Below are 26,164 nucleotides of genomic sequence, written 5' to 3'. Positions count from 1 at the left end.
GGGGGAAATGGCGCGGCCGCCCCTTTCCCTTTCCCTTTCCCTTCCCTTCCCGGGCTCCCTCAGAGCGCGGCCCCGCCCCCGCCCCCGCCCCCGCCCCCCTCACGACCGTTACTGAGCGCGCGCCGCCGTTCAAACCCGCCTCAGGGGGCGGGCCCCCCGCGCGCTGATTGGCTGCCGGGCTGGCACCCCCGCGCGCTGATTGGCAGGCAGGCGCGGAGGGGGCGTGGCCGCGGCGATGGCGGGTTCCCCCTCAGCGCGCAGCGGAGCCGCCGCCATGGCCGCCCGCGTCGCCGCGGCGGCCGCCGCCGCCTACCTCTCCCCGACCCCGCGGCCCCTCGGCGGCACCGGCACCCCCGTGCTCGCTGAGTGCCCCGGCAACGACGATGAGAGCGAGAGGCGCCAGCGCCGCCGCTCCAGGGTGGTGGACTCGTCCCTGCAGGGCCTCGGTTCCCCCTCGTTCAGGTACGGCCGGCGGTGCGCGGGGCTCGGGCTGAGGAGAGAGCCAGGACAACGACACCGGGGCTGAGGGGAGAGCCAGGACACCGACATCGGGGCTGAGGGGCAGCCCGGACACCGACACCGGGGCTGAGGGGCAGCCCGGACACCGACACCGGGGCTGAGGGGCAGCCTGGACACCGACCCCGCTGTGTCCTGGGGGGACAGCCCGGACACCGACCCCACTGTGTCCTGGGGCTGGGGGACAGCCTGACACCGACCCCGCTGTGTCCTGGGGCTGGGGGACAGCCTGACACCGACCCCGCTGTGTCGTGGGGCTGGGGGACAGCCTGACATCGACCCTGCTGTGTCCTGGGGCTGGGGGACAGCCTGACACCGACCCCGCTGTGTCCTGGGGCTGGGGGACAGCCTGACACCGACCCCGCTGTGTCCTGGGGCTGGGGGACAGCCTGACACCGACCCCGCTGTGTCCTGGGGCTGGGGGACAGCCCGACACCGACACCGGGGCTGAGGGGACAGCCCGACACCGACCCTGCTGTGTCCTGGGGTGACAGCCCGGACACCGACCCCGCTGTGTCCTGGGGCTGGGGGACAGCCCGAACACCGACCCCGCTGTGTCCTGGGGCTGGGGGACAGCCTGACACCGACCCCACTGTGTCCCTGTCTGAGGGGACAGCCTGACACCGACCCCGCTGTGTCCTGGGGCTGGGGGACAGCCTGACACCGACCCCACTGTGTCCCTGTCTGAGGGGACAGCCTGACACCGACCCCGCTGTGCCCCGGAGCTGGGGGACAGCCTGACACCGACCCCGCTGTGTCCTGGGGCTGGGGGACAGCCTGACACCGACCCCGCTGTGTCCCGCAGGCCCGAGAGCTGGCAGCCGCCGCTGCCCCACTGGAGCAACGCGCAGATCTCGGAGCACTATGGCATCTGCATCAAGCTGTCCACCGAGAATGTGAGTCGGGGTGGCCGCGTTTGGGGTTTAAAACCCCTCAGCAGCGGTGTTTGAGATGCCTGGGGCTTTGCAGTGGGGTGTGGGGCAGGTTACGGGACCACAGAGGGATGTCTGGTCCCAGCTGGGCCATGCGTTCTGGCCGCACGGTTCTGGAATATCTGGGCAATCCCAGGAAAAAGTTCCTGTGGGACTTTTTCCTGCCTGTTCCTCTCGTCCCACGGCTGGGCCCACGGAGCAGAGCCTGGATCCATCCTCCCACATTCCCCCTTGGATATTTAGGGCTGAGATCCCCTCTCAGCCGTCTCTTCCCGAGCTCCCTCAGCCTTTGATCGTCAGGGAGATGCTCCAGATCCCTCATCTTTGTCACCCTCCGCTGGAGCTCCTTGTCCCTCCTGTCCTGATGATCCCAGAGCTGGACACAGCACTCCTAGGGCTGATCACTCCCTGTCCTGCTGGGAATGCTCTTCCAGGTGGATCCCATTAGTGTCCTTGTCCCCAGGACCCTGTTGCACTCAGGGACACCTTCTTGTCCCTCAGGTCCTTCTCCATAGGCATCACCTCCAGCCTGTGCCAGTGTCCAGGGCTGTCCCTCCCTACCTGAGTTTGGATTTCAAACAATTCTCTGTTGAATTTCTGACAGTTCTCTGCCCAGCTCTCGCTCCTCTTCCAAGAGGAAGCCGTGGCCACGTCTCGGCTGGTGTTGCCCTCGGTCCCTGGTGCCACCCGGGCTGTCCCCTCGGTCCCCAGGGTGTGCCTGGCCAGGGGAAGGGTTCCCAGCTGTGCTTTCTTGCAGAAAATCACCACCAAGAACGCCTTTGGGCTGCACCTGATCGATTACATGACCGACATCCTGAACCAGAAGAACTCGGAGCTCACCAACTTCCAGGTCAGAGGGGTCCCTGCTGCTGCTGCTGCCTTGTTTTTGTCAGATCATGCCCTTTTCTGACCCAGACATGGGGCAACTGAGAGGCATTTTAAAAGCTTGTATTCCATTTTCAGTCTCGTGAGAAGGGTGAGGCAATACAGATGTTATAATTCCCGCCATCACAATCAGAAGCCAAATATTTCCTTATTACCAAACACTGTAAGTGTTTCTTGGCCTGTCAGCTTTTGCTACACCATGCTGTGAATGACTTAAAGCCAATCATTTCCCACAGTTTCCACCTCTAATTAACCCCGGGCTTGATTAATGTGAAGCCTCCAATGCTGTTTAGGGCAAAACCTGGCAGAAATTGAAGGCACTGAGTCATTAAAGGCTGAATCCTCCCAGCTGTGGGGTCAAAAAGGGCTCAAACAGGGCTGGGAGGGCCTTTGGGGTGAAAACAATTTAAATATTAGGTAGGATATTTTTAATACTTTGGGGAAATTGAGTATTTTTAAAAAATCACTTAATAGATTTAAAGGGGAAGAAGGAAAGGTTGAAAAGCCTCACTTCTTGGGATTTTTTTAAATAAATTGTGTGTAATTATTAATAATTTTTTCTTTATACTCTTTTAAAGTTTTAAGCCCTCTTTACCTCTCCTAATTTTATCTCACAACAAAGAATTCTAATTAATAAACAATAAAAAGTATTCTAATAAATACACAACATATAAGTTATATATTTTATTAATATGTGTTTTGTATATGTAATTACTAATATATAATATTAATATATATTGACATTAATATACAATGTAATGTAATATACTATTTTTTTTAAGTTAACATGGGTAAAAATTAACCAGCGCTAAACCCACCACACTAATTAAAACATTAACGAAAAAAAATCCCAAATTAACAAACCAAAACCTATTTTACCTCTCTCCTAATTCTATCTCACCACAAAAAATAAACAAACACATTCTAACAAATACACTCAATTAACCAGCGCTAAACCCGCCACACTAATTAATACATTAACAAAGAAATCCCCAATTAACAAACCAAAACCGCTGCGCAAAACTAAACAATTCCTAACGGATTTTTAGCTGCGATCCCAAAATAAATGAACCAAACCGTGGGGAGAACACCCCTCTGGGGAGCCCATAGCTTTCACTGCTCCCTTCCCCTGATAGCCACGGTGTTCCTGGGGGTGCAGAGCGCTGGGGGATCAGCTCTGGGCTGCTCCAGGGGGGAATTCCCTGCCCCGCTGGGAATCCCCCCGTTCCCTGCAGGTGGCCGCGGGGACTCTGGACGCCAGCACCAAGATCTACGCCGTGCGCGTGGATTCCGTCCACGCCGACGCCTTCAGGGTCCTGGGCCACCTGGGCAAGGAGCCAGCCCCTGCCAGGGACCCGGACAGCCCCCAGCAAGGTGGGAATTCCCTCTTCTCCTCCCAGAAAACCCCAGAAATTCCCTTATTTCCCACCCGGGATCAGGGAGAGCCTCGGCCTTTGGGAGTTGGGAGTTGTGAAGAGGTTTGGGATGAATTGGGCTGGGAGATCCCAGTTTGGTTCTCCTGGAGTGCTGGGGCAGGGAAGGGTGGGAGGAGGAGCTGGATCTGTCACTCAGTGATTTCAGATTTCAGTTTGGGGCCAGACTGGGTCAGCTTGGGATCAAACATGGTCAGTTTGGGATCAAACATGGTCAGTTTGGGATCAAACGGGGTCAGGGTCCTGGGCCACCTGGGCAAGGAGCCAGCCCCTGCCAGGGACCCGGACAGCCCCCAGCAAGGTGGGAATTCCCTCTTCTCCTCCCAGAAAACCCCAGAAATTCCCTCATTTCCCACCCGGGATCAGGGAGAGCCTTGGCCTTTGGGAGTTGGGAGTTGTGAAGAGGTTTGGGATGAATTGGGCTGGGAGATCCCAGTTTGGTTCTCCTGGAGTGCTGGGGCAGGGAGGGGTGGGAGGAGGAGCTGGATCTGTCACTCAGTAATTTCAGATTTCAGTTTGGGGCCAGAAAGGGGCACTTTGGGCAAACAGGGGCACTTCAGGGCTAGACAGGGTCAGTTTGGGGTCAAACAGGGTCACTTTGGGGTCAAACAGGGTCAGTTTGGGGTCAAACAGGGGCACTTTGGGATCAAACAAGGGCAGTTTGGGGTCAAACAAGGGCAGTTTGGGATCAAACAGGGTCAGTTTGGGGTCAAACAGGGGCACTTTGGGATCAAACAGGGTCAGTTTGGGGTCAAACAAGGGCAGTTTGGGGTCAAACAGGGGCAGTTTGGGGTCAAACAAGGGCAGTTTGGGGTCAAACAGGGTCACTTTGGGGTCAAACAAGGGCAGTTTGGGGTCAAACAAGGGCAGTTTGGGATCAAACAGGGGCACTTTGGGTCAAACAGGGTCAGTTTGGGGTCAAACAAGGGCAGTTTGGGGTCAAACAGGGGCAGTTTGGGGTCAAACAGGGGCAGTTTGGGGTCAAACAAGGGCAGTTTGGGATCAAACAGGGGCACTTTGGGTCAAACAGGGTCAGTTTGGGGTCAAACAGGGGCACTTTGGGATCAAACAAGGGCAGTTTGGGGTCAAACAGGGGCACTTTGGGGTCAAACAGGGTCAGTTTGGGGTCAAACAGGGTCACTTTGGGGTCAAACAAGGGCAGTTTGTGGTCAAACAAGGGCAGTTTGGGATCAAACAGGGGCACTTTGGGTCAAACAGGGTCAGTTTGGGATCAAACAGGGTCAGTTTGGGATCAAACAAGGGCAGTTTGGGGTCAAACAAGGGCACTTTGGGGTCAAACAGGGTCACTTTGGGATCAAACAAGGGCAGTTTGGGATCAAACAGGGGCACTTTGGGTCAAACAGGGTCAGTTTGGGGTCAAACAGGGTCAGTTTGGGGTCAAACAGGGGCACTTTGGGATCAAACAGGGGCACTTTGGGGTCAAACAGGGGCACTTTGGGGTCAAACAAGGGCACTTTGGGGTCAAACAAGGGCACTTTGGGGTCAAACGGGGCAGTTTGGGGTCAAACAGGGGCACTTTGGGGTCAAACAGGGGCACTTTGGGGTCAAACAGGGTCAGTTTGGGGTCAAACAAGGGCACTTTGGGGTCAAACAGGGGCAGTTTGGGGTCAAACGGGGCAGTTTGGGGTCAAACAGGGGCACTTTGGGGTCAAACAGGGGCACTTTGGGGTCAAACAGGGTCAGTTTTTTGCCCAACAGAATCCATAAAAAGCCAGTGGAATGTTACTCATGCCCGCAGATCCTGAGGAATTTCAGTGCCTGCTGTAGTTTGCTGTGCAAATTCCAGGTTTTCCCCCTCCTTTGGGGTATCCCAGCCCTTCTGAGGTGGAATTTGTCCCTTTTCCCACGCCAGGCTCCAGCCCAGCCCCCGAGGCTGCCAGGAAGTCTCAGCCAAAGAAGAAGCAAACCTTCAAAACCATCGAGCAGAACCTGAGCAACATCAACGTGCCCGAGGGCAGCCGCAGGGCCGAGGTGGGCAGAGCTGCTCCTCATCCCCATCCTCATCCTCATCCTCCCTGCCCTGCTGTCCTGCTTTTCTGGTCCTGATTCCCACCTCCATTCCCTGATTCCCATTCCCTGATTCCCACCTCCATTCCCTGATTCCCATTCCCTGATTCCCACCTCCATTCCTGATTACCATTCCCTATTCCCATTCCCCTCTCCAATCCTGGATTCCCATTCCCCAAATCCTCTCTCCACTCCCCCATTCCCTAATTCCCACCTCTATTCCCTGATTTACGCCCCATTCCTGGATTCCCATCCCCACTCCCCAATTCCCCGCTCCATTCCCCAGTTCCCCACTCCCCATCCCCATTCCCTGATTCCCCCATCCATTCCCTGATTCCCATTCCTCGATTCCCCTCTCCACTCCCTAATTCCCACCCCCATTCCCTAATTCTCACCTCCATTCCCTGATTTACGCCCCATTTCTGGATTCCCAGATTCCCATTCCCCCCTTCCCTTCTCCATTCCCTAATTCCCATCTCCATTCCCTGATTCCCAATTCCCATCCCCATTCCCCCATTCCCCTCTCCACTCCCCCATCCCCACTCCCTAATTCCCCTGTCCATTCCCTGATTCCCATTCCCCGATTCCCCTCTCCATTCCCAATTCCCATCCCCATTCCCTGATTCCCCTCTCCATTCCCCATTTCCTGATTCCCCTGTCTATTCCCTGATTCCCATTCCTCGATTCCCCCCTCCATTCCCAATTCCCATCCCTATTTCCTGATTCCCCTCTCCATTCCCCATTCCCTGATTCCCCTGTCTATTCCCTGATTCCCATTCCTCGATTCCCCCCTCCATTCCCAATTCCCATCCCTATTTCCTGATTCCCCTTTCCATTCCCCTTTCCATTCCCCATTCCCTGATTCCCATTCCCTGATTCCCCTCTCCACTCCCCATTCCCTGATTCCCCTTTCCATTCCCTGATTCCCATTCCCTGATTCCCCTCTCCACTCCCCCATCCCCACTCCCTAATTCCCCTGTCCATTCCCTGATTCCCATTCCCCGATTCCCCTCTCCATTCCCTGATTCCCCTCTCCACTCCCCCATCCCCACTCCCTAATTCCCCCGTCCATTCCCGCTTTCCAGGTGGATCCCATGTTCCAGAGAGCAGCCGCCTCCTTCGACGAGTGCAACACCGCCGGCATTTTCCTGACGGGGCTGCGCTCCCAGGGCTTCCAGAGCCGGCTCCTTTTCCACTCTGGAATTGTCCCTCTGCCCTCCTCGGAGAGCCTGGCCCTGCCCAGCTCCCATCCCGTCACCGTGCTGGCTCTAAAAGGTGAATCCCAGCCTTTCCCAGCCTTTTCCCTGCTTTTCCTGCCCTTATCCAGCTCCTTTCCCCCTGTGTTTGTTCGCTGCTCGGATCCCTGGCATCTGGAAAACTGCTGGAAAACTGGGAATTTTCCAGGCTGCTGGAGAACTGGGAATTTGGGAGGTTTGAGGTCCTGAGCCAGGTGGGAATTCCTGAGCCATGTGGGAATTTCTGAATTTTGGATCCTGTGCAGGAATTTTGGAGGTTTGAGGTCCTGAGCTATGTGGGAGTTCCTGATCCAGGTGGGAATTCCTGCTGGTTCCCAGGAATTCACCTGTGTCCCACCCCTCCACAGCCCTGCTGGCCCCATGCCTGGAAAAACGCCGGATCTGCTCCTCCCTGGCCGGATTCCAGTTCACCAAGTGGGATGAGGAGTCCCACGACGAGGTGGGTGGGAATCCCTGAGCCAGTTTGGGAATTCCTGTGCCAGATTAGGGATTCCAGATCCGGGTGGGAATTCGTGATCTGGGTGGGAATTCCCGATCCAGGCAGGGTGTTCCTGTGTTGCAGTCGGTGTCGGCGCTCCTGGAGAAGTTCCAGAAGAGTGAGCAGGCCTTCGATCCCAACCTGGATCCCGACAGCGACGACGGGGAGGGCTGGGCCCCCTCCCAGCCCGAATTCCAGCCCGAATCCCCGGCCGGGGACCAGAGCCAGGAATTCCAGGCCAACGGAGACTCCCTCGGCCACAGCAAGAGGTGGGGCTGGGAACCAGGGATGGGGAGCTGGGCTGGAATTCCCAGTGCCAGGGAGAAAATCCCAGGAATTCTGAGCAGGGATACCAAATACCTTGGGAATACTGATGGAATTCTGAGCAGGGATAACAAATCCTGGGAATGCCAAGGGAATTCTGAGCAGGGATAAGAAATCCTGGGAATGCTGAGGGAGTTCTGAGCAGGGATAAGAAATCCTGGGAATTCTGAGCAGGGATAACAAGTCCTGGGAATGCCGAGGGAGTTCTGAGCAGGGATAAGAAATCCCAGGAATTCTGAGCAGGGATAACAAATCCTGGGAATGCTGAGGGAGTTCTGAGCAGGGATAACAAATCCTGGGAATGCCGAGGGAGTTCTGAGCAGGGATAAGAAATCCCAGGAATTCTGAGCAGGGATAACAAATCCTGGGAATGCTGAGGGAGTTCTGAGCAGCTGCTGTTCCTTTTCCAGGAGCAATGGAGCTCCCTTGGGAGAGGGGGACATCGGCACGCTGAGCCTGCACGTGTCCCTGAATCCCGGGGAATATTCCTACTTCAGCCCCCGCGTTCTCTCCATGTGGGCCGGCCCCGAGCACTGGCGCTTCCGGCCCCGCCAGCCCCGTGAGTGTCCAGGGCAGGGAATCGTGGAATTCCGGCCTGGGAAGGGCTGGAATTCCGGGCTGGGAAGGGCTGGAATCCTGGAATTCCAGGCTGGGAGGAGCTGGCATCCTGGATTTCCAGGCTGGAAGGGCTCAATCCTGGAATTCCCCCCCTTTTCCCTTTCCCTTTCCCTTTTTCCCTGCTCTCCCTCAGCAGCCCCAGGCCTAGAGAAGGATTCCCGGCAGAGGATTCCCAGGAAGGCTTTTGAGCTGGATTTCCAGGAGGACATTGACTTCCAGGCCCATTTCCATAAGACCAAGGTGCCCACGGAGCCCTTTTCCCACAGCAGCCTGGAATTCCCAGGATTTGGGCAGCTCCAGCTGCGTGTCCTGGGGGGCACCTCTGCCCCTGCCCCTTCCCAGACAAAACATTCCCTGTTTTTCCATGGAAAGCTGGTGGAGCTTCCCATTTTTCCATGGAGCTGTCCGATCCCATTCCCAGGCATCCACAACTTTGGCCAAATCCATCCTGGAAAGCCAGAACAGCCGGAGCACCACGCTCCCTGCAGACTTCAACTACGACCCCCAGAACCTGAGGCAGCTCTTCCTCAAACCCCTGCTCAAGGTGAGAATTCCCAAAAGAATTCCAGGGAATCGTTCTGGGGAGCCATTCCAGGGAATTGTCCCAGGGAGTCATTCCAGGAGATCATTCCAAGGGATCATCCCAGGGAATCATCCTGGGGAATCATCCTGGGGAATCAACCAACTCAAGGAATCATCCCAGGGAATCAATCATCCCAAGGGATCATCCCAGGGAATCTTTGCAGGGAATCAATCATCCCGGGGAATCTTCCCGAGGAATCATCCCAGGGAGTCATTCCCAGCACCAAACCTCTCCTCACCAGACCCTGGGAATGTTGTGGATGTTCCCCGGGGCTGCTCTCACCACAAACCCTCCTGGGAGGGCAAAAAGGGGGAAGAGGGGCCAAGCCTCAGCCTTTTTCCAGGAATGTTTTGGAATGTTTTCCTCCAGCTCAGCCCGAACTCGGATCCAGCGGGAGCCTTGGACAGCGAGGCTGGAATTGGGGATTACGACTACAACAACCCCAACGACACCTCCAACTTCTGCCCTGCCCTGCAGGTACAGCCCCGGGACTGGGGAATTCCTGCTGGGATAGCCTGGGGAAATCCATGGCTAGAGAATTCCTGACGGGAGGAATTGGAGCTGCAGGGCCCTCCTGGCATCCAGCCCCACCTGGACATTCCCAGGGATGGGAAAACTTTGGGATTTCTGCTCCCTGCAGCTGCCTTGGCTTCAGCCTTGGCCCAGTCCCATGGGGATGAGCCCCTGTTCCATGGGGATCAACCCAAATCCCATGGGATAAACCCCAATCCCATGGGAATGCGCCCAATTCCATGGAGACCAGCCCCAATCCCATGGGGAAAACCCCAATTCCATGGGCATAAACCCAATCCCATTGGAATAAACCCAATCCCATGGGGATGAGCCCCAATCCCACGGGTATAAACCCAATCCCATGGGAACACACCCAATCCCATTGGAATACACCCAGTCCCATGGGAATACACCCAGTCCCATGGGGATAAACCCGATTCCATGGGGATAAACCCCAATCCCATGAGGATCAGCCCCAATTCCAAGTGGATAAACCCAATTCTATGGGGTAAACCCCCATCCCATGGGCATACACCCAATTCCATGGAGATCAGCCCCAATTCCAAGGGGATAAACCCAATTCCATGGGGATAAACCCCAATCCCATGGGGAAGCCAGGCAGGAATTCCCACCCTCCGGAGCAGCTCCTGCTGCCTCTGGCTCCTCCCAGGTGACCCTGGTGTCCTCCGCGTCCCCTCTGGTGTCCCCTGGCAGGTCGCTGACAGCGATGACGATCCCGATCCCACGGAATTCCTGGGCCAGACCGGGCTGTTCCCGCTCCCGGCTCATCCCGAGGCTCCGGAAGGCTCCGGGATCGACGGCGGGAACGTCCCGGGCTGCAAGGAGCTGGAGCTGATCGCCGAGCCCCACAAGGTGACTGGGAGCACTGGGACTGGGAGCACTGGGCTGGAAATTCCTCCCTGGCATTGGGAGCTCTTCCCTGGGGACTGGGAATTCCTCCCGAGGACTGGGAATTCCTCACCGGAATGAAACATTGGGATTGTCATTGCCAGAGGAACAATTCCCAGATCAAACATTGGGATTGTCATTCCCAGAGGAACAGCTCCCAGATCAAACCCTGGGATTGGCAGCGAGGCTGCACTCGCTGTTATTCCCAGGGAAAATCGGGAATGCCGATCGTTGTGGCTGTGATCCCAGCGATGATCCCAGTGATGATCCCAGATTCCCCCCTCAGATCCAGAAGATCTCCATCCAATACGCCAGGACAGCCAAGAGGATGGACATGAGGAGGCTGAAGAGGAGCATGTGGGAGCTGCTGACGGAGCAGGGAGAGGTCGGGAAGGGAAATTCCCACTGGGAATTCTGCAGGGGTTCCTTCCCAGTTCCAGGGATAGACCCCGGTTCCATGGGATAAACCCAATTCCATGGGGATAAACCCCAGATTCTATGGGATCAGCCCCAGTTCCACGGGGATAAACCCCAGTTCCATGGAGATAAACCCAATCCCATGGGAATAAACCCCAATCCCATGGGAATAAACCCCAATCCCATGGGAATAAACCCCAATCCCACGGGATAAACCCCAATCCCATGGGATAAACCCCAATCCCATGGGATAAACCCCAGTTCTGTGGAGATAAACCCCAATCCCGCGGGATAAACCCCAATCCCATGGGATAAACCCCAATCCCGCGGGATAAACCCCCGTCCCGTGGGATCAGCCCCAAGTTTCCTGTTGGCCAGGTCGGGCTGAGGTTCCCAGGGGTTTTCCTTGGAATTTCGGGGCTCTGCATTCCTGGATTTTCCCGAGCAGGGGGAGGAAGGCGGGGAAGGTACAGACAGGGAGATGGCCGGAGAGAAAACCCTGAGTGACATCACCAAGGATCTGCTCCACAGGTCAGGAATGGGAATAATGGGAATGGGAAAATCCCGAATGGGAATGGGAACGGGACAGGGAAAATCCTGAATGGGAATGGGAACAGGAATGGGAAAATCCCAAATGGGAACAGGAATGGGACAGGGAAATCCTGAATGGGAACGGGAACGGGAAATCCTGAATGGGAATGGGAACGGGAACGGGACAGGGAAATCCTGAATGGGAATGGGAACAGGAATGGGAAAATCCCAAATGGGAATGGGAACGGGAATGGGAAAGGGACAGGGAAATCCTGAATGGGAATGGGAACAGGAATGGGAAAGGGACAGGGAAATCCTGAATGGGAATGGGAAAATCCAGAATGGGAATGGAAATGGGAGAGGGAAAATCCGGAATGGGAATGGAAATGGGACAGGGAAAATCCTAAATGGGAATAATGGGAAAACTTGAAATGGGAATGCGAACAGGAATGGGACAGGGCAAATCCTGAATAGGAGTGGGAAGGAGAATGGGAACGGGAACAGGAATGGGATAATCCCTCATGGGAGTTGGAATGGGAATGGGAAAATCCCTCTGGATGTTGGGATGGGACTGGGAAGGGGACAGGGCAAACCCGTGCGGGTGTTCCCAGGGAAGAGCCGAGCTGTGCCCAGCCCCTGCTCCCGAGCATTCCTGGCTGCTCTGGCATTCCCGGGCTCTGATCCCGATCCCGCTTTTCCGCAGGCTCCCTCCTGCCATGGCCACCAACCTGTCGGTGCCCTTGGCCTTCGTGTGCCTCCTGCACCTGGCCAACGAGAAGGTGAGAGCAGGGAGCCATTCCCAACAATCCCAGCGATTCCAGGGAATGCAGCTCAGTCCCAAAAATCCCGGGAATTCAGGGAATGCAGCTCATCCCATCATTCCAGGGAGTGATGCTCCAGGGAATGGGAACATTCCCAGCTCGTGCAGGGTTTGTCCCTCAGACCCATCCCAAGCATTCCCGACTCTGGATAAGGGAACAGAATCCCAAAATCCCAGAATTCCTGAATTTTCAGAATTCCTGAAAAGCTCTCCAAGGTCACAACGTGCCAAATCCCCACCTGGATTCCTTCCACACCCAGGAATTCCTTGGAATTCCTCCAAACCCCCCTGGAGGCCCCTTCCCATGAGGAAATTCCTGCTCTGTCCCAATTCCCTGGAAGAGCCCCCCGCAGGGCAGGAGGGGCTGGGATTGTTCCTGAGCCTCGTCCCAGGGGATTTTATTCCAAAGCTTTTCCTTCCCATTCCCAGAATTTGAGGCTGGAGAGCATCGAGGACCTGTCGGATATTCTGGTGAGAACAGGAGACTGACCCCGGAGCCGCTCCTGATCCAGCAGGGAATGCTGAGAATTCCCAAATCCCTCGGGAAGGACATTCAGGGATGTCCTGGCTGGACAGATCCAGCCAGGATCCAGCAGCATTTCCCTGGGACTGGGAATTCCTGCACTTCACTGTGAACCCAGGCTGCTCTGTGTCCCAAAATTTCCTCTCTGTGTCCCAAAATTCCCTCTGTGTGTCCCAGAATTCCTTCCCCATGTCCTTCCCAGTCTGTAATTCCCAGTTTTTGGACTGACTGTTACTCCTGGTCCCCGTTCCCTCCATTCCCTGGGATTATTCCTGGTTTTTTACTGTTTTTAGGGTTAATAAATTCTGCACATTTTGGAGAGGGGCCTGGGAGGAATAACCCCGGAGCGAGGTGGGGCAGCAAATGGGGACAAATCCCTAAAAAAAGGGAATGCAGGGATCAGAGCCTGGAGCAGCAGCTGGGAATGGGATCCAGGAGCTGAATTCTGGGATGGGGATCGGTTCTGGGATGGGGATTGGTTCTGGGATGGGATGAAGTCCGGGATGGGGATCAGTTCTGGGATTGGGATCAGTTCTAGGATAGGATCAAGTCTGGGATGGGGATCGGTTCTGGGATTGGGATCAATTCTGGGATTGGGATTGGTTCTGGGATGGGATGAAGTCCAGGATGGGGATCAGTTCTGGGATTGGGATCAGTTCTAGGATTTGGATCAGCCGGGAAATCCCGGCTCCTTCCCGGCACTTTTGGGGCTCCTCGGTGGGATTTGGGGCCAGGTCAGGACCTGGATTTTCCTCCAGGCTCGGCCTTGGACTCATCCCGCTCCTCCCGCAGCTCCAGGGGGAGCTGGGGGTCGCCAGAGGAGGGATCTCCTCCTCCTCCTGCCTTTCTGGGAATGGGTTCCCCAGAGGAGGGGTCCTCTCCTCCTGCCCCCCCTGGAATTCTCCTCCAGCCTTTCCTGGGATGAGGGTCCCCAGAGGAGTCTCCTCCTCCTCCTCCTCCTCCTGCTTTTCCTGGGAGGGGTCTCCTCTTCTGGACATCCCTGGAATTCTCTTCCTGCCTTTCCTGGGATAAGGATCCCCGGGGGAGGGGTCTCCTCCTGCTTTTCCTGAGGCTGCTGCTCCCTCGGGAACATCCAGAGCCGCAATTCCCGACCCGCCGGGCTCTGCCCGGGATTTTTCCGCTCCACGGAGCGGCCGGTGCCGCCTCCCGGGGCTCGGGAATTCCGCCGGGCTCGGCCCGGGACCTCCCGCTCCTCTGCTCTGGGAATGCGGAGCCGCTCCCGGGGCTCCGCGGGGATTCCAGGAGGGATGTGCGGCCCTTCCCTCGCTCCTCCCGGGGCTGCTGCTCCCGGGATTGGTGCTCCAGAGGCTGCTGCTGCTCCGGGGGATGATTTTCCAGGAATTGATGCTCCAGGCACTGATGTTCTAGGAGCTGCTGCTCCAGGAATTGTTGTTCCAGGGGTTGATGCTCCAGGGGCTGATGTTCCCGAGGCGGCTGCTCCGGTGTTGTTATTCCAGGGAATCCCGGGGGCCGGAGGACTCGCGGTGCTCTCGCCCGGGCTGTGGGGGGGATGCGAGGGCAGAGCTGAGGCTCCGGGAGTTTCGGGCAGGGCTGGAGCGATCCCGCACCCCCAGAGGCACCGGACCTTCCTCCTCCTCCTCCTCCTCCTCCTCCTCCTCCTCCTCCTCCTCCTCCTCCTCCGAGCGGCGCCGTGACCGGACCCGGTAACGAACGGGTGCGAGGGGCGAGCGGGCAGCACCGGGGAGGGGTCCTGGCAGCGGGCAGGGAGCTCCGGAGTCTCCCACCTGCAGCAGCTCCCTGGGCGCCCCTCGGGGCTCTTCTCCGGGCGCCTCCTCAGGAAATCCCGGGAGGATTCCGGGATTTTCCACCCTCGGAGTTCTGGGGTCGGGACGGTTCCACCAGCGGTCCCACCCAGGGGTGCTCAGCTGTCCCCGGGACGCTAAAACCCGAGTTGATCCTAAAATCCCTTTATTTATTCCTGAAATCCATCCCAGCGCCGACGGAGATGGGAAGGCTGGACCGGGAGCGAGGGGCAAGTGAGGCAGGGCCCCCCGCTTCGCGCAGCTCCGGACAAAAACCGGGAATAAAACCCCGAGCGGGGCTTCCTGCTGGTTTATTTCACCCATTCTCGCTAAATCCCGGATTTATCGCGGGGAGGGGCGGGGAAGGGGGGGTTCGGTGGCACCCGCGGCTCCCTCACCCCCTTCCGACCCCGGGAGGGGCGGCAGGAGCCCGGTGCCCCCCCCGTCTTCCCCCCGCTGCTGTTTTCTCGGGCTTTTGGCCCAAAATGAGTCACCGGGGGATTTTTTCTTTTTCTCTCATTTTTCGGGACTCTCTCACCAGTCGAAGCGGGTGGGGGGATTCTCGGGGGGCTGAGCCCCGACTGTCCCCGGCGTGTGAGCGGCTCCGGTGCCGCGGGACGGGGATTGGCAATCCCGGGACAAGGGACAGCGTCCCCGGAATGCTGGGGAGCCCCGGGAAGGGAGCGGGACCCCGGAGCATCCCGCCGTGTCCCCGCCCTCGGGGCGGCTCCGCCGCGGGGAGCGGCGCTTTGGGGCCGGGAAAGTCCGGCCCAGTCATTCGGGGCGCGGGGGGAGAAGCCCCAGAAGCGCGTCCGTTCCGGTAAGGAAAGAGTCAATGGCTGCGGCTCGCCCCGCTCCGGCTCGCACACGCCACTTCCCCGAGCGGGGCTGACTCATCCCGGGATCGGTCCCGCTCCGCGACACCCGCGCTCCGCTCCGGCCGCCCCGGAGCCCGGCCCGAGCCTCCGCCGGTGAGTCCGGGGGTCCCGGGGGGCTGGGGGGGTCCCGGAGCCCGCCCCGAGCCGCGCGTCCCCCGGCCCGCCGCGTCCCGAGCGGGACCGGCCGGGAACCCCGAAATCCCGAACCCCGCGGGAGCCCCGCGGGGGTCCCGGAGCCGCGGCCGCCCCGCGGGCCCCCGGCCCCTCGGGCAGGCCCCCGGGGATGTCGGGGGGGGTTCGGGCAAACCGGCGGCGCGGGATGGGGAAGGGAGGATGACTTCAGCCCATTACTCAGCCGCCGTCACGGCCTGGCAGCGCTCCCGCGCTATTCCGGGCCGTGACGCCCCAGCCCCGCCGGTTTGGGCCTAAACCGGCGGGATTTGGGGCACTGGGGAAGGGGGAGCGGCCCCGGGGTCCGCGGGGCTGAGGAGCGGGGCGGGATTCGGGATGAGTTCGGAAAGCGCCGCCGCCGAAGCGCCCGCAATTAGTGTTGTGATAATGATGGTTGTTAGCTCATTAAGGGTGTAATTAGAGCCCGGTGCCGCCCCCAGCCCCGGTACCGGCGGGTCGGGGGCTGTGCGTGTTGCCGGCACCGGCGGGGCTCGTTCAGCCCCGAACCGGCCGCGTTTTACCCCAAAAGCCGCGCGGTTTGCTGCGCTCGGAGCGCCGCCGGGAAGGGAGGAAATCGCGTCAGCGGTGCCGGGAACCGAACCGGAGCCGCGGGGGCGGGACACGGCGGGGACACCGGCACCTGCACACACAGCGGTGGGACACCTGGACCTGAAAAACACCTGTGTGTGTGTGTGAATTGTACCTGCACACACCTGTGTGTGACACCTGGACCTGACAAACACCTGTGTGTGTGTGTGAGAGACACCTGGACCTGATAAACACCTGTGTGTGTGAATTGTACCTGCACACACCTGTGTGTGTGTGAGACACCGGGACCTGATAAACACCTGTGTGTGTGAATTGTACCTGCACACACCTGTGTGTGTGTGAGACACCGGGACCTGATAAACACCTGTGTGTGTGTGTGTGACCTGTACCTGCACACACCTGTGTGTGTGTGTGTGTGTGTCTGAGACACCTGTACCTGATAAACACCTGTGCGTGTGTGTGTTTGCGCTGCACACCTGCACACCTGCACACACACACACACACACGTGCCCACCTGCACACGGGCCCACTCTCCTGGCCGTGCTCACCTGCGCACACCTGTGCTCAGGTGCGCTCACCCACAGCCGTGCGCACGCCGCAGCTTCAGGACTACAACTCCCGGCGTGCCCCTCGCGGGGGAGGGGCGGGGACAGGCAGCGCCGCTGCCCAATAGGAGAAGGGGCGTGTTGGCCCCAGCCAATGGGCAGCGAAGGGGGCGTGCCGGCCCCGCCCCTCGGGCGCGCCCCGCGGTCACGTGGCGCGGGCGCGGCCGGTGAGCGCGAGCGGGACCGGGGGCACCGGAGGGGCTCGGGTGGGGCCGGGGGGCGTGGGGAGCACCTGGGGACCCCCTCGGGACCCCCTCGGGACCCCCGCGGGACCCCCGCGGGACCCCCTCTGCCCGCCCCGCTCCTTCCCCAGGTTGGCACCGCCGCTTTCCGCCGTTTTCCCGGGGTTTTTCCTCAGAACGCGGGGGGTTTGGGGGCGGCGAGCCCGGAATGGTGGGGGGCAGCTTCGGGCCGGTTCCGGTGCCCGACGGGCGGCCCCAAATCCCCCCGATTGCCCCGCAATTTTAGGAGAGCAGCAGCACTTCGGGGTCTCACCCTGCCCCCGTTTTTGCCCTTGCAGGTCCCGTCGCGAAGCCAAAGGCAGCGATTTCCCCCATGGAGAAGAACCGAGAGCCGCAAGGAGACCCCCGAGACCCCTGCAGCCCCGCCCAGCCCGCCGTGAGTGCACCCCGCTGCTTTTCGGGGGGTGCCGAACGCCCCGACATTCGGGGGAGGGAGGGAGGAGCGCTTTGGCCGCCGGTGGAAGTGAGGATGAGGGAGAGAAACGGGAAATTCCCAGCTTTGGGTGGGGGGCGAGGGGGGGGATGGACCAAAATCGGCATTTTCTGGGGGAAAAGTGAGGGGTCCCGTGGCAGCGGGATCGTTTTTGTAATTATTTCTTTTATCCTCGTGAGGAAAAGGGGTTTGGATTTTGTAGCGCTGGAGCTTTTCCCTCCCCACCCCCCCCCCCCCCCAGCAGCTTTTTATTTCACCAAAAAAAAAAAAAAAAAAAAAAACCACCCAAAAAAGAACAAAGCACCAAAAAAGAAAAAAAAAAAAAAAAGGAGAAAGCTTTGAACTCTTTCAGCCGTTAAAATCCGGTGCCTGTCACAAGCCGTTAAATGAATAGAAAGAACAAAAAAAAAAGAAAAAAAGACTAAAAAAACCAGAAAAGGACGGACTTGGGAGCTGAGCAGCTTCTTTGCCCAAAAATAGCAACAAGTTTTATAACTCCGGAAAATGTAGAACAAACAAACGAGGAACATTTTTAGCTGAGAAAGGCGGCGGCGGCGGCGCGGGGGGGCTGAATTTCGGAATTTCTGCCCGTCTGTTTTCCTGGAAGCCGCTCCTCGTGCTCTCGCCCGCATCCAGCGCTTTGACCAACTTGGCCACCGGCCCGGGGCTGCCGGGGAACGGGCCCGGGGCTGCCGGGGAACGGGCCCGGAGCTCCCCGGGGCTGCCGGGGAACGGGTCTAGAGCTGCGGGGAACGGGCACGGAGCTCCCCGGGGCTGCGGAGAACAGGCCCGGGGCTGCCGGGGAACGGGCCCGGGGCTGCCGGGGAACGGGCCCGGAGCTCCCCGGGGCTGCGGAGAACGGGCCCGGGGCTGCCGGGGAACGGGTCCGGAGCTCCCCGGGGCTGCGGAGAACGGGCCCGGGGCTGCCGGGGAACGGGTCTGGAGCTCCCCGGGGCTGTGGGGATCGGGACCGGAGCTCCCCGGGGCTGCGGGGAACGGGCCCGGAGCTCCCCGGGGCTGCGGGGAACGGGCCCGGAGCTCCCCGGGGCTGCGGGGAACGGGCCCGGAGATCCCCGGGGCTGCCGGGGAACGGGCCCGGAGCTCCCCGGGGCTGTGGGGATCGGGCCCGGAGCTCCCCGGGGCTGCGGGGAACGGGCCCGGAGCTCCCGGGGCTGCCGGGGAACGGGCCCGGAGCTCCCCGGGGCTGCGGGGGAACAGGGGTTGCGGGTGGAGGGGCCGCAGCTCCCCCAAACTCAGCCCCGTGTCCCGCAGGACGCGCCGGGGGCCGGGGATGGCGCCGAGAGGGACAAGGCGGTGGGAGAAGTTGGGGACAAGGAGGAGAAGGACAAGGAGGAGAAGGACAAGGAGGAGGAGGAGGCTTTCCTCGTCAGCCTCTACAAGTTCATGAAGGAGCGGCACACGCCCATCGAGAGGATCCCGCACCTCGGCTTCAAGCAGAGTATGTCCCCCCCGGGACGGGGACAGGGACAGGGACAGGGGGGTGGCCGTGCTCAGCTCCCGTGTCCTCCTGACCCTCGGCATCTCCCCTTTATTTATTCCCAGTTAACCTCTGGAAGATCTACAAGGCCGTGGAAAAGCTGGGAGCCTACGAGCTGGTGAGTGGTGGCCGTGGAGCCGGGGTGTCCCCTGGGTGCCGGGGTGTCCCCTGGGTGCCGGGGTGTCCCCTGGACATCAGGGCTAGACACGAGTGTTACCCCAGGGTTCCAGAGTGTCCCTTGGGCATCTGGGTGTCCCCTAGGTGCCTCGATGTCCCCATGGTGTCAAGACGTCCCTCGCATGCCTGGATGTCCCCTGGGTTCCAGGGTGTCTCCCTGGGTTCCCCGATGTCCCCTGGGTTCCAGGGTGTCTCCCTGGGTACCCCGATGTCCCCTGGGTTCCAGGGTGTCTCCCTGGGTACCCCGATGTCCCCTGGGTTCCAGGGTGTCTCCCTGGGTACCCCGATGTCCCCTGGGTTCCAGGGTGTCTCCCTGGGTTCCCCGATGTCCCCTGGGTTCCAGGGTGTCTCCCTGGGTTCCCCGATGTCCCCTGGGTTCCAGGGTGTCTCCCTGGGTTCCCCGATGTCCCCTGGGTTCCAGGGTGTCTCCCTGGGTTCCCCGATGTCCCCTGGGTTCCAGGGTGTCTCCCTGGGTTCCCCGATGTCCCCTGGGTTCCAGGGTGTCTCCCTGGGTTCCCCGATGTCCCCTGGGGTGCTGGGACGTCCCCTGGGTACCCCGATGTCCTCTGGGTTCCAGGGTGTCTCCCTGGGTTCCCCGATGTCCCCTGGGTTCCAGGGTGTCTCCCTGGGTACCCCGATGTCTCCTGGGTTCCAGGGTGTCTCCCTGGGTACCCCGATGTCTCCTGGGTTCCAGGGTGTCTCCCTGGGTACCCCGATGTCTCCTGGGTTCCAGGGTGTCTCCCTGGGTTCCCCGATGTCCCCTGGGTTCCAGGGTGTCTCCCTGGGTACCGTGATGTCCTCTGGGTTCCAGGGTGTCTCCCTGGGTCCCCCGATGTCCCCTGGGGTGCTGGGACGTCCCCTGGGTTCCCCGATGTCCCCTGGGTTCCAGGGTGTCTCCCTGGGTACCCCGATGTCCCCTGGGGTGCTGGGATGTCCCCTGGGTTCCAGGCTGTCCCCCGAGGTGCCGGGGCTGACCCCTCCGTCCCTCCCTCCCGCCGCAGGTGACGGGCCGCCGGCTCTGGAAGAACGTCTACGACGAGCTCGGGGGCAGCCCCGGCAGCACCAGCGCGGCCACCTGCACCCGGCGCCACTACGAGAGGTGGGACCGGGCCGGGGGGTTGTCCCGCCGCGTGCCTCAGTTTCCCCCGGCGCGGCGCTGACCGCGCTCCCCGCTCGCTCCGCAGGCTCGTCCTTCCCTACGTGCGGCACCTCAAGGGCGAGGAGGACAAACCGCTGCCCCCCAGCAAACCCCGCAGGCAGTACAAGGTCTCCAAGGACGACAAGAGCAAGAGGGCCAGGAAGGAGAAGGGCCGCGAGCAGGTGCGCGGCCCCTCCGGAGGGGATGGGAGCAGCGCCGGAGCCGGGTCCGCCCTCGCTGCGGAGCCCGCCCGGGGACGGGCAGGGCAGGGCAGGGAGGGATGGGACCGGCCGGACAATGAGAACGGGGGTGGGAGGGCAGGCAGAGGTGCGCGGGGAGCCGGGACCCCAGCCCGGGATGCGGCACCCACAGCCCGACCCCTCCGCTCGCAGGTGGCTCCGGACAAGGCGCGGCCGGAGGCGGCCGCGGGCGCGGAGGACGCGGCGGAGCGGGGCCGGGGGACAGACGGACGCTCCAGCCCGGCCAGCCCGGCCCCCAGCCCCTCGGGGAGGTGTCCCAGCCCCTGCAGGAGCCACAGCGAGACCTACAAGCGCCTCTTCTCCAGCTTCTACTCCAAAGGGAACCACCCCATCATGTCCCCGCTGGCCAAGAAGAAGCTGCTGGCGCAGGTGAGCAAGGCCGAGTCCTTGCCCTGCCACAAGCGCCACTGCCCCGAGGGCCGGCGGGCACCGAGCGACACCGGCCCCGAGCCGCCCGGGCTCCCGGGAGCTGGGCCGGCTGAGCAGAGGAGCCCGGAGCCGTCGGGAGCTCCGGACAGAGCTCCGAGCGTGGCGAGCGAGGCGGGCCCGGCCCGCAGCGCATCCCCGGCGGGCAGAGACAGCCAGGGCTGCCCGCAGGACGGGGGCGCGGCCCCCGCCGTCTTCACCGGCTACTTCCACGCCTACCGCAGCGAGGGCCCGCAGCCCGGCGGTTGTCCCCCGCTCTGGGGGTATTTCTCCAACCTGAAGGATTTTTTGGAGCCGCCCTCCGCCTTCCCGGCGCGGCCCGAGGAGCCCGAGCAGCCCCCGGAGCTGCGGAGCCACGCGGGGCGGCCGTGGGAGGGCCGGGCCGCCGCTGTCCAGGCCTGCTGGGTGCCCCCCGGGACCACCTTCGGCCCCGCCGCGCCCCGGGCCGGCCACGGCCGCCACGAGGAGGAGGAGGAAGAGGAAGATGAGGAGGAGGAGGAGGAGGACGAGGAGCCCTTCGGCCCCACTGCCGAGTTACGCGCCGTGTCCCCCTTGGCCAAGGAGGGCAGGGACAGGCGGAGCCGCTCGCCGGGGGGCCACCGAGGGCTGGCCAAACCCAAGGCCGTGGTGGCCACTCGGGGTTTCACCGCGCCGCTGCCGCCGGACGCTTTCAAGGGAGCCGCGCTGCACTTCCCGGGCGGCTTCGGGAGCCCCCTGGAGCACCTGAAAACCCAGGGCGTGCCGGTGGCCCCGGCGCTCTCCGTGAGCCCCTTGGTGATCCCGGCCTTCCCCAGCCCTTTGGTGGTGGCCTCGGAGCTGTGCCGCCCGCTGGCCACCGGCGCCGGCCGCTCGCCCGCGTCCTACGGGAGCTCGCCCCGGCTGTACCCGGCGGCTCCGTGGCACGGGCAGCGCTCCTGCGGCTCCCCGCACGTCCCGGCCTTCCCGCACCACGCCAGGCCCTAGCGCTGCCATCGCTGGGGACAGCGAGGGGACAGCGAGGGGACAATCCGGACTGGGCCGTTTTTATTCCCCGTCTCAGAGCTGTTTGTAGCCGGCGGTGGCTCCGCTGGGGGCGCCCCACGGTTCTCTCCGTTTTCTATATATCCGCACACAAATCTATAAAAAAAGGGAGCAACAGCCGCGCTGCAGGTTTCTGTTCGTGCCGGGGCACTGGTGGGGGATGGCTGTTCCCATCCCTGGGCCCCCCACGCCCGAATTTGGGGTTTGGGTCACTCCGTCCAGAGGTGGAAAGGGGATAAAGCTGCGTGGCCGGTCCCGAGCTGGCAGAGCTTGGGGTGTCCTTGATTTCGGGGATCAGGGCAGGGGTTGGGGGGATCCTCTCCCTGAACCCAGAGCCGCAGGGAGGGGAGGAGGAGCTTTTCCCCCTCAGCTTTGGGGGAACCGCGGCAATTCCAGGGAGCAGCCGCGAGTCCAGGTGGCAACGAGCCCAGCAACAGCTCCAGGTCCTTTGTGCCTCCCAAGTCCTCTTTGCCTCCAGGATCCTTTTTGTCCTCAGGTCCTTTTTTGTCCCCAGGTCCTTTTTTGCCTCCAGAATCCTTTTTGTCCTCAGGTCCTTTTTGTCCCCAGGTCCTTTTTTGCCCCCAGAATCATTTTTTTGCCTCCAGGATAGTTTTTTGCTTCCAGAATCCTTTTTGCCTCCGGGTCGTTTTTTGCCTCCAGATCCTTTTTTGCCCCCAGCAGCTGCACCTGAGCTGTTCCAGACCATGCCAGGGCTCTGTGGGAGCTCCAAGCCTGGCTCTCCCCGTGGCAGCTGGGACAGGGCACAGCGATGGTGGCACTTCCTTGTCCCCAGGATTGTGACAGCTTCGGGGGGAGCAGGAGCTGTGAGTCAGCGTGGAAGGACCACAGGATCCATGAAAGGCCAAGTTTGGGGACGGGAACTGGGGACAAGCTGGAATAGGCTGGATTTTGGGAAAGGCTCTTCCCCCAGAGGGTGCTGGGCACTGCCCAGGGAATGGGCACGGCCCCGAGGCTGCCCGAGCTCAGATTTTGGGGTGTCTGTGCGGGGCCAGGGGCTGGACTGATGATCCCAGTGGGTCCCTTGCCACTCAGGAGATTCCAGGATTCTCTGGTGACTTCAGGGAGCTGCCCAGCGTGGATCCTTCCCTGCTCCATCCATCCATCCCGTCACTGCTCACAAAATCCACCCTCAACAAAAGCCAGCCCCAGAGTGGCCACGGCCACAAACTCAGTCCAAAAGCACAACAAAATAATAAAAAAAAAACCATTAAAAAAGGAAGTTTTTATTAAACAGCAACAAACCCAGAAGAACACCCCCCCTTTCCCACCCTCCAGGAATCCTGGGGGTCCCCACAGCCCCCAGGACAGCGTGGCTGCTGCTGGCCAGCCCCACAGTGTCCCCACAGTGTCCCCGCAGCGTCCCGGAGGTGCCTTGCAGGACAGGTGCCACCTTGGGGTGCCCAGGCTGGCCCAGGGCAGCCTCAGCAGTGCCACACCCGGCCAGTGTGGCCAGCCCGGCCTCCCACACCACAGGGGCTCCGTGGTGGTCACTGCGGACGAGGGGACAGGGTCAGTGCTCTGGGGACATCCTGCCCCCCCGGGCTGCAGAACTCCCCCCCTGAGCCTGGTCCATCCCCCAACCCCGACCCTGGGGCTGGCAGGGCAACCACAGCACCCAAACTGGGACTGCTCCACTGCCAGGGCACCCAAACTGGGACTGCTCCACTGCCAGGGCACCCAAACTGGGACTGCTCCAATCCACAGCACCCAAACTGGGACTGCTCCACTGCCAGGGCACCCAAACTGGGACTGCTCCAATCCACAGCACCCAAACTGGGACTGCTCCACTGCCAGGGCACCCAAACTGGGACTGCTCCAATCCACAGCTCCCAAACTGGGAGAGCTACACTGCCAGGGCACCCAAACTGGGACTGCTCCACTGCCAGGGCACCCAAACTGGGACTGCTCCAATCCACAGCACCCAAACTGGGACTGCTCCACTGCCAGGGCACCCAAACTGGGCCTGCTCCAATCCACAGCACCCAAACTGGGACTGCTCCACTGCCAGGGCACCCAAACTGGGACTGCTCCACTGCCAGGGCACCCAAACTGGGACTGCTCCAATCCACAGCTCCCAAACTGGGACTGCTCCACTGCCAGGGCACCCAAACTGGGACTGCTCCACTGCCAGGGCACCCAAACTGGGACTGCTCTAATCCACAGCACCCAAACTGGGACTGCTCCACTGCCAGGGCACCCAGATCCAGCACCCAAACTGGGACTGCTCCAATCCACAGCTCCCAAACTGGGCCTGCTCCACTCCCAGATCCCCCAGGAAAGCATTTCCCTGCTCAGATCCCCAGGATCCAGCGCCCAACACGGGACTGCTCCATTCCCAGATCCCCCAGGAAAGCATTTCCCTGCTCAGATCCCCAGGATCCAGCGCCCAACACGGGACTGCTCCACTCCCAAATCCCCCAGGAAATCATTTCCCTGCTCAGATCCCCAGGATCCAGCGCCCAACACGGGACTGCTCCACTCCCAGATCCCCCAGGACGTGTTTCCCTGCTCAGATCCCCAGGATCCAGCGCCCAACACGGGACTGCTCCACTCCCAGATCCCCAGGACGTGTTTCCCTGCTCAGATCCCCCAGAAGTTCCTCTCTCCCTGCAGTTTCTCCCCCCACAGGTCCCTCAGGGCAGCCCTGGGGCTCCCTGGCAGTGCCCAAGGCCAGGCTGGACAGGGCTTGGAATCTGGGCTCCAAATCCCCTCCAGCCAACCCATCCCAGGATGCTGAGACCCTTCCCAGCAAGGACGGATCCCGCACAGCTCAGGCCTGCCACAGGCTGTGACTAAAATCTGTCAGCAGAGCTCAGGAAGGGAAAGGAATTCCTGCCTCCAAGGGCTCCGAGCTCTTCTCCCACCAAACCCAGCTCCAGGCCTCGCCGAGGACCACAGCACACCCGAGGTGCGGCTGTCCCCACAGTGCAGGGGACACCCCGCAAGGTCCAACCCCCCTGGAGCACTCCGGTGAAAAGATAAGCTCAGTTTTACTCTGATTCTCACCCCCCAGCCACACAAACCCTCAGCTTTCTCCTCACCCTGCTCCCGGGGGAGATTCCTGTGATGCCCACAGGGGAAGGAAAGGGAAGTGCCCACCCCAAAGCACAGCTCAGCCCCAAATTTAAATCCCGGCTTCCTGCAGAGCCCGCAGCTGGAATTCCAAGGGGAATCTCAGCTCTGGCTGCTGCTGAGGCCTTTGGGGAGGGTTACGTAACCCCGCTGATGTCAGGGCTAAAATTAGGAACAAAGCCTCATTTCCTGGCAGAGCTGCTTTCAGTTTGCTTTTGGAGCAGCCCTGGCACCGTTTTGAGCCCTGCCTTGAACACACAAGCTCAGCATTGTAAGGGAAAGTCAGGATCCAAAACTTTAACCCCTTCCTGGCTGGCCTCACCCTGGAGACCAGGCCCATCCCTGTTCCTGGCTGTCCAGAGGGTTTGGAGGTGGCAGGGACACCAAGGGCAGCACCGCAGCTCTGAGGAGGACAGAAAAGCACCAAAGCTGCCTCTGACACAGAATTGCAGACCTGTCCCCAGTGACCTGAGGGGCAGCAGCTCGGGGCTGCAAGCTCTGAGCTCAGTGACTGCATGAAACTCAGGAAGGTCAAGGGAAGGGGGATGTGGGTGCTCCCAAATCCTGAGATTATCCAGGACTCTGCCTGGGTCAGTTCTGGGGCAGCACCAGCCAAACCAACCTGGGACAGTGGGAGGTGTCCCTGCCGTGGTGGGGGTGGCACCGGGTGGATCTGAGGTCCCTTTGAACCCAAAAAGGGCACTGGGTGGGATTTGAGGTCCCTTTGAACCCCAAAATGGGTGCTGGGTGGGATTTGAGGTCCCTTTGAGTCCAAAATGGGCACTGGGTGGGATCTGAGGTCCCATTCAGTCCCAAAATGGGCACTGGGTGGGATTTGAGGTCCCTTTGAACCCAAAAAGGGCACTGGGTGGGATTTGAGGTCCCTTTGAACCCAAAATGGGTGCTGGGTGGGATTTGAGGTCCCTTTGAGTCCAAAATGGGCACTGGGTGGGATCTGAGGTCCCATTCAGCCCCCAAAATGGGCACTGGGTGGGATTTGAGGTCCCTTTGAGTCCAAAATGGGCACTGGGTGGGATCTGAGGTCCCTTTGAGTCCTAAAAGGGCTCTGGTGGGATCTGAGGTCCCTTTGAACCCAAAATGGGCACTGGGTGGGATCTGAGGTC

At 60.7% G+C, this 26,164-nt stretch overlaps 2 protein-coding genes across 4 annotated transcripts; both read left to right on the top strand.

Moving 5' to 3' along the window:
* Nucleotides 1-271: 271 nt before the first annotated feature.
* Nucleotides 272-12,779, top strand: NCAPH (non-SMC condensin I complex subunit H). Of its 3 annotated transcripts, none has more exons than XM_068174582.1 (17): nucleotides 272-462; nucleotides 1,322-1,412; nucleotides 2,206-2,298; nucleotides 3,569-3,707; nucleotides 5,640-5,758; nucleotides 6,880-7,069; nucleotides 7,398-7,489; nucleotides 7,613-7,797; nucleotides 8,263-8,411; nucleotides 8,607-8,710; nucleotides 8,892-9,014; nucleotides 9,423-9,530; nucleotides 10,281-10,439; nucleotides 10,762-10,860; nucleotides 11,341-11,423; nucleotides 12,127-12,202; nucleotides 12,673-12,779. In XM_068174582.1, the coding sequence occupies exons 1-17, from the start codon at nucleotides 275-277 to the stop codon at nucleotides 12,730-12,732; spliced, it is 2,058 nt and encodes a 685-aa protein (XP_068030683.1). In that variant the 5' UTR covers nucleotides 272-274; the 3' UTR covers nucleotides 12,733-12,779. The 3 variants fall into 3 exon arrangements, with proteins under 3 accessions (XP_068030683.1, XP_068030682.1, XP_068030684.1); XM_068174581.1 differs by having other exon boundaries at nucleotides 8,604-8,710; XM_068174583.1 differs by lacking the exon at nucleotides 10,281-10,439 and having other exon boundaries at nucleotides 8,604-8,710.
* Nucleotides 12,780-17,273: 4,494 nt separating this feature from the next.
* Nucleotides 17,274-21,998, top strand: ARID5A (AT-rich interaction domain 5A). Its single transcript, XM_068174552.1, has 6 exons — nucleotides 17,274-17,371; nucleotides 18,701-18,887; nucleotides 18,992-19,044; nucleotides 20,105-20,202; nucleotides 20,288-20,423; nucleotides 20,634-21,998. Exons 1-6 carry the CDS (start codon nucleotides 17,309-17,311, stop codon nucleotides 21,888-21,890), a joined length of 1,794 nt encoding a protein of 597 aa, XP_068030653.1. The 5' UTR covers nucleotides 17,274-17,308; the 3' UTR covers nucleotides 21,891-21,998.
* The last annotated feature ends 4,166 nt before the right edge of the window (nucleotides 21,999-26,164 follow it).

The sequence above is a fragment of the Anomalospiza imberbis genome, chromosome 28, assembly GCF_031753505.1.
Source record: "Anomalospiza imberbis isolate Cuckoo-Finch-1a 21T00152 chromosome 28, ASM3175350v1, whole genome shotgun sequence".
Classification (NCBI taxonomy): Eukaryota; Metazoa; Chordata; class Aves; order Passeriformes; family Viduidae; genus Anomalospiza; species Anomalospiza imberbis.
This window is presented reverse-complemented; position numbering and strand designations above follow the sequence as displayed.